This window comes from Gasterosteus aculeatus, chromosome 20 (assembly GCF_964276395.1).
Source record: "Gasterosteus aculeatus chromosome 20, fGasAcu3.hap1.1, whole genome shotgun sequence".
Lineage (NCBI taxonomy): Eukaryota > Metazoa > Chordata > Actinopteri > Perciformes > Gasterosteidae > Gasterosteus > Gasterosteus aculeatus.
The window spans coordinates 5,317,842-5,323,578 of NC_135707.1; the positions used below are offsets into that span (position 1 = coordinate 5,317,842).

Here is a 5,737-nt window from a genome sequence, read left to right on the forward strand (position 1 = left end):
GCCGATATTAAATGAATCATTAAATTATAATACATCACAAATAATAATCCAATGACATGGAACATATACCTGTACAATAATCATGGCATACTGGAATGCAGTACATTTTATCAAATTTAAGATACACATTTCTTTTTCAATTCAGTGTAACAATCTACAATATAGAAAATGCTGATTGAAAATGCTGATTGAGAATGCATGAGGGATAATAATCAAACGACACATTAAGGTAACGCTACTCACAAAAACTATCAAAGTCCTTCTTCTACTCGTATATCATTATATATATATATATATATATATATATATATATATATATATATATATATACACCAGTATTACAATCACAGGGGGAATGTTACAAGTGACATTGCTCAAATACTCAACCGGTTTCGAAGACTTAATGTTGATCTTGATGTGTCGTGGCGGGGTCCCACCGCTAGATGGCGCCCCCGCTAGGACTCTGACCAATGGGGGGAGGAGGGAGGGGCTCCGTGTCGCCATTGACGTGCCGAGCCAAAACAAAGCAGCGAACGACAAGGCGAATGTCCACCAAGTGACACAGGGAAACGGGTAAGGACGCGCATCTACCTTAAAGATAACGACACGCGGGCCCGCTCGCGCTCGGCGTGTTCTATCCGTCACGGTGAGGTAACTGCGACGCCGCCGTTGATTCACTACGACACGGTTGATTAAATGTCAGGAGGACGACGACGACTGCGTTGAAATGCTCGTTTGTTAAAAACCGAGCGTCGCTTTCGGTGTGTCCGTGTGAGAGAAAGGAGGGTTTCTCCCCCCCCCCGGTACGTCGTGTTCTCTCAACCGGGCTCGGACGCATAGCGGCGGCCTGTGACGTCGGCCTCTTTGCATGACAACGGTGTCGCTGGGCAACGACCAGCGGGGTGTCTCCTCCGACAGTTCGGTGTTGTCCCGGTGTCCCCGCGTTGTGGGACGACCGGTTAGTTCAGCCGCTGAGGCCTAGTGACACGGTACGACGTTCGGCCGGACTGCGGTGCATGCTGGGAGCAACCGGTGTTACACAACGCATGTCGTTTTATAACAGTAGACAAGTTTTTACATTGATTTAGATCTTGATCTAATGTAAAAACATTATTAAAATACTCCTGCTTTTTCCAGTCTTGATTAAATATGTATCGAGACATTTTCAGTAAAAGTTTGACAGTGTTGATAAAACTGGTGTGTGTCTGCTGCTGGTTTTGGTGAATATTGGTTGGATAACATTTGTTATAAAAATGATCAAGTGTAATACGTTGTGTAGACTATCTGGTAAAAATAATAACAATAAATAGTACGTTTTAGCAAGATAACCAGTAGATATAAAAGTCCTTCTATTACAGCATGTTGATATATGACTGAATTTTACATCGTGATGGATGATTTAATGTGTACATTACTGTTATGAGGAAAAGGTAAAGCTACTTTGAATAACTTTATAAACTGCAGAGAAATCAGTAATATAACATTCAACTGAAAAGTGAATTGGGGATGTAATGGAGTATGCAGTCAAATATAGTGAAAGTAGCATAACAACTTCCAGTTTTTGCTTCCTAAACTTCCACCTCGGTGCAATTCAGAGGATAATGTTGCAGCGGTTACTTGACTACATTAATTTCATTCGACGCATATAAGTACAAGTATAAATACGTTAATTTGAATGAAAATTATATAAATATAGCCAAACAGTGCTCTTTAAGCACCTCATTTATGAATATAATAGTGATCTCCAGTCCAGTCAGTGCTAAAGACCAACAGGTTCAATTATATTTCTTAAAAAGCCCTTTTTTGAGTTGCAGACTGGGCAGTGGCCCTGAAGGTTATGCAAATATCATTAAGTGCTGTTGTATAAAAGAATAAAAAAGAACTGATCATTTCAGACGGATACTAATATAGTATTTCATCGCGTGCAGACAGCCGAAGCAATGGGGAAGTTTCACTCTCAGATGGCAAACCCCAAAGACGAGAGTCAGGACTCCTTGACGGCCTCCGGGGAGTACGGTGAGGACGAAGACAACGAGGGGGTCGGAAAGAACGGAGACGTGTCCCAGTTCCCCTACGTGGAGTTCACCGGGCGGGACAGCGTCACCTGCCCGACGTGTCAGGGCACCGGCAGGATCCCACGAGGTAACTCGTGCCTGTAGATGAGACGGTAGTCGTCTCTCAGCCGGCGTTACGTCTGTACGGAGAGCCCCCCACCCCCGCCCTCCGGCCTCATCTTCACACTATTGTCTAGTAAGTTACGTTATTTTTATTTAATTTCATTCAATTGTTGTACACAGGCCAGGAGAACCAGCTTGTGGCTCTGATTCCGTACAGCGACCAGAGGCTCAGGCCCAGCCGCACGTAAGTCTCCTTTCCCAAAGGCCAACGCACGGCATACTGACACACTTATAGAGTCCTCAGCTGATTTCAGGGTCTCACTTCCCGTTCCCCTGTCACGCAGAAAGCTGTATGTCACCATATCAGTGGCCCTTTGCCTGCTGCTGTCGGGCCTGGCGGTGTTCTTCCTGTTCCCTCGCTCCATTGATGTCTCCTATGTGGGAGTGAAGTCTGCCTACGTCTCCTATGACCTTGACAGACGGATCGTCTATCTCAATGTCACGGTAAGGCTCAGTCTGCACGAGCCCCCTTCCTCTAATGAAACCCTGTGGGACGGTGTGACGAGAGACTAAAATCAAGGTTTTTAAACATACCTTCTTGTATGGGGACGGATCGGCTCGTTGTGACTGATACACATCAAATAATTACTATAGAATTATTGCGTTTTTCAGATGGTTGTTCTCTTTTTTCTGTTTTGAGCCGCAGCTCTGTAGACTTAAGTAAACATGAGCTTATGCTTCCAATCTCTAGTTTCAAGTCTTCTTCAACTCTGCATGATGTCCATTTAATAAATGATGGTCCATTCAGAGTCAAATAGACCTTAGTGCAGGTTCCGGTTTAGGGCGGGGCTACCTTGTGATTGACAGACATGCTGTTTGCAAACAGGTACTCCAAATTAAGTCAAATCTAAATTGTTGCTGCAGGTTTAAACGCTATATATTGGGGCCTTTTCCCCCCCCCCCATCCAGCGCTCCTTTGCCTCAATCTCACCGCTTTTATCTTCATCCATCCAGAGCACTCTGAACATCACCAACAACAACTACTACACCGTATCTGTGACCAACATCACGGCCCAAGTGCAGTTCTCCAAGACTGTGATTGGCAAGGCCAAGCTCAACAACAGCTCTGTGATCAGCCCGCTGGACGAACGGCAGGTGGGTCGCCGTACATTTTACCGCTCTGCACCGGTACACATTCACGACATTATTTACGAGTTGAGAGAATGGACTTGAGCTCATCGTTGCACCCGATACCAAAGACACCTCGTCAGACTGAACTTAAAAGTGATTCAAATGGCTCTACAAAGTTCTAGGCTTCAAACACGGGATGAAACGGGCCTTCAAAGTCTGATGTGTCTTTAAATGATGTGAAAGCACAAATCTTGTTGCAGCTGCTCAGTCTTGGACCACTAATCAAACAAACACATACCAAAAGTGTGTTTTAAGTTAATGTCTAATCCTGTTTCTACTTCCGCGCTGCGCTCATTGCAGATTGACTACACTGTTCCCACCACCATTGCTGATGAGATGAGTTATATGTTGTGAGTATCTTTCTAGAAATTATACAAATATAGTGTTTACATGTTGAGCGTTTAAATGATGAATCCGTTCCTGTCTTACAGTGACTACTGCACCTTGCCGAGCATTAAGGTTCACAACATAGTGGTCATGATGCAGTAAGTGTTTAAAATGCTTTTTTTATTTTTACATCCCACATGCTTCACTTTAAACAGAATCCTACTCTACAGGATTTACTGTCATTTTTTATCTTTATCTTTCCTTTTCGTACATGAGCATCAATCCCACAACATCTCACCCACACATACTGAAGAGCTGCCCAGAGACACGTCAGTCCAACGGGGGGCACGCGGGCCTTTGGGTGCCCTGCTACACATCAACTGTGGCACTCCAACAGATTGTGAATTTAGCAAATCAAACTAAAAAGCAGCTGATTCTGTCTAATACGCCTACTCCGGTTTTATCTAGACCACGATGCCTAAATAAATCAATCCAAAACGAGAAAAACCAAAAGCAAAATGAGGATGGATTTTGTTTTTTTGCCTCAGGGTGACGGTGACCACGTCGTACTTTGGCCACACCGAGCAGGTCTCCCAGGAGATGTACCAGTACGTGGACTGCGGGGGGAACACCACCTCCTTGCATGGCGGTGTGCAGGTCTACCAATGAAAGAAAGGCGGAGCAGCCACCGCTGTGAAGGAGGTTCTCACGGAAAACACTGGGGGCTCGCTTCCAGGGAGCAAACCGTTGCTCGGTAACAACAGAATGATGGGAGGGACATAGCTTTTCTTAAACTAGTCAGTGGCTCATTCATTCCTAAATTTCTCCCTGCAGAGGTAAAATGTGATGAGCTTTTTTTAAAGGTTGGTAACCGGCCAAACTGACCGGCCAAAGCAGAATTTAGCAGGATCTGCCCTTGACCTTTATTCTAATTTGGTTATTAGAATAACCTGGTTAAACTGGTGCCAAAAAACAGACTTGATATTTTAGTATTCACCTCAACAATGCGTTTACATTGTCATTTATAAACCAGTAGCACTTTAACATGATCAATAAACGCAAATAATAATATGAATGTAGATTTTACCCCACTACTATATGCCACTTATAAAAGAATTAAAAAAAAACAAATTAAGTTCAAAAGGCAAACCCGCTGACCAGCTCTTTCCTTTCTCTTTTTATTGTGTTTCTCTTGATATTAGTGCAATATCGGTGAGGTTTATGACATTTGTTTTTTTGCTTCTCCATTTTTATTTTGAATATTGGTAATATTATTATTATCTATCGGTTTTGCGAGCTGTTATCATTCACCTGATAGATTGAATGGCAAATGTGGCTACTATGACGACAGCAGCGTGGTACCAGGAGGTTGTAAAATATATTTCAAAAAAGGGATGACCTTTTCTTTTTCATAGCAACTGTGTAAGCATTAGAGTTGGCTTTAAGATATAGAGGTGTAAATGTGTTTTCACCTTTTAATTAAGGTAATTTGATTTCTGTGTGTTTGCAATTTAACAACCTTGCTGTTGACTTGTGCTTTCAGGTTTTTAAAATAAGTAAGACTACATATTGTTAACTTTTGTTTGGGTCTTTTCAAAATGATCACTTAATGTACTTTGGTCTGACAGGAAAACACCCAAAACACATCTAATACGTTATTTCAGTTATTTCAGAGATTGCGTGGGTAAAATATAACGTTGCCATATCACAGGAGCTCCTCGTGGAACTCTTCCATTATTTCGCTTCCAGACAAAGTTATACGGAACCATTGATTCACGCATATAAAATAAACGGCATGGCGAAGGATTTGAATCAAGTCAAAAATACATTTCATGCTGAACGTAATCTACAGGACAGGCCACAGGAGTAAAATACTATACATAATAAACAGGCATAACGTTTTGACTTCTAATACCTTCTTGGTTGTATGTATTTCATGCATATATATGCAATAAAAACATTTTGCATTGAAAGGTTTCTTCAATTTCCTTGTTATATTCTTTACACACACTGGGTGGCGCCGAGTGGTCCGCTTAACGACAGTGCCGTCACCTCAGGTTTCAGTGATGTTAAATTCAGTACTTTCCATCATGCTAAATGAA

The 5,737-nt window shown here is 42.5% G+C and overlaps 1 protein-coding gene across 3 annotated transcripts; it reads left to right on the forward strand.

Moving 5' to 3' along the window:
* Positions 1 to 408: 408 nt before the first annotated feature.
* tmem106ba (transmembrane protein 106Ba) lies at positions 409 to 5,608 on the forward strand. Of its 3 annotated transcripts, none has more exons than XM_040164408.2 (8): positions 409 to 573; positions 1,929 to 2,142; positions 2,298 to 2,361; positions 2,462 to 2,621; positions 3,132 to 3,272; positions 3,609 to 3,658; positions 3,740 to 3,793; positions 4,184 to 5,608. In XM_040164408.2, the coding sequence occupies exons 2-8, from the start codon at positions 1,941 to 1,943 to the stop codon at positions 4,302 to 4,304; spliced, it is 792 nt and encodes a 263-aa protein (XP_040020342.1). In that variant the 5' UTR covers positions 409 to 573; positions 1,929 to 1,940; the 3' UTR covers positions 4,305 to 5,608. The 3 variants fall into 3 exon arrangements, with proteins under 3 accessions (XP_040020342.1, XP_077950762.1, XP_077950761.1); XM_078094636.1 differs by having other exon boundaries at positions 474 to 651; XM_078094635.1 differs by having other exon boundaries at positions 506 to 646.
* Positions 5,609 to 5,737: the final 129 nt, after the last annotated feature.

What these genes read in the sequence shown, in the direction of transcription:
- tmem106ba (XM_040164408.2), top strand. Translation starts at nt 1,941, where the DNA reads ATGGGGAAGTTTCACTCTCAGATGGCAAACCCCAAAGACGAGAGTCAG. An exon ending in TCGTCTATCTCAATGTCACG is followed by an intron (nt 2,622 to 3,131) that starts GTAAGGCTCAGT and finishes TCATCCATCCAG; the next exon opens with AGCACTCTGAACATCACCAA. An exon ending in AACATAGTGGTCATGATGCA is followed by an intron (nt 3,794 to 4,183) that starts GTAAGTGTTTAA and finishes TTTTTGCCTCAG; the next exon opens with GGTGACGGTGACCACGTCGT.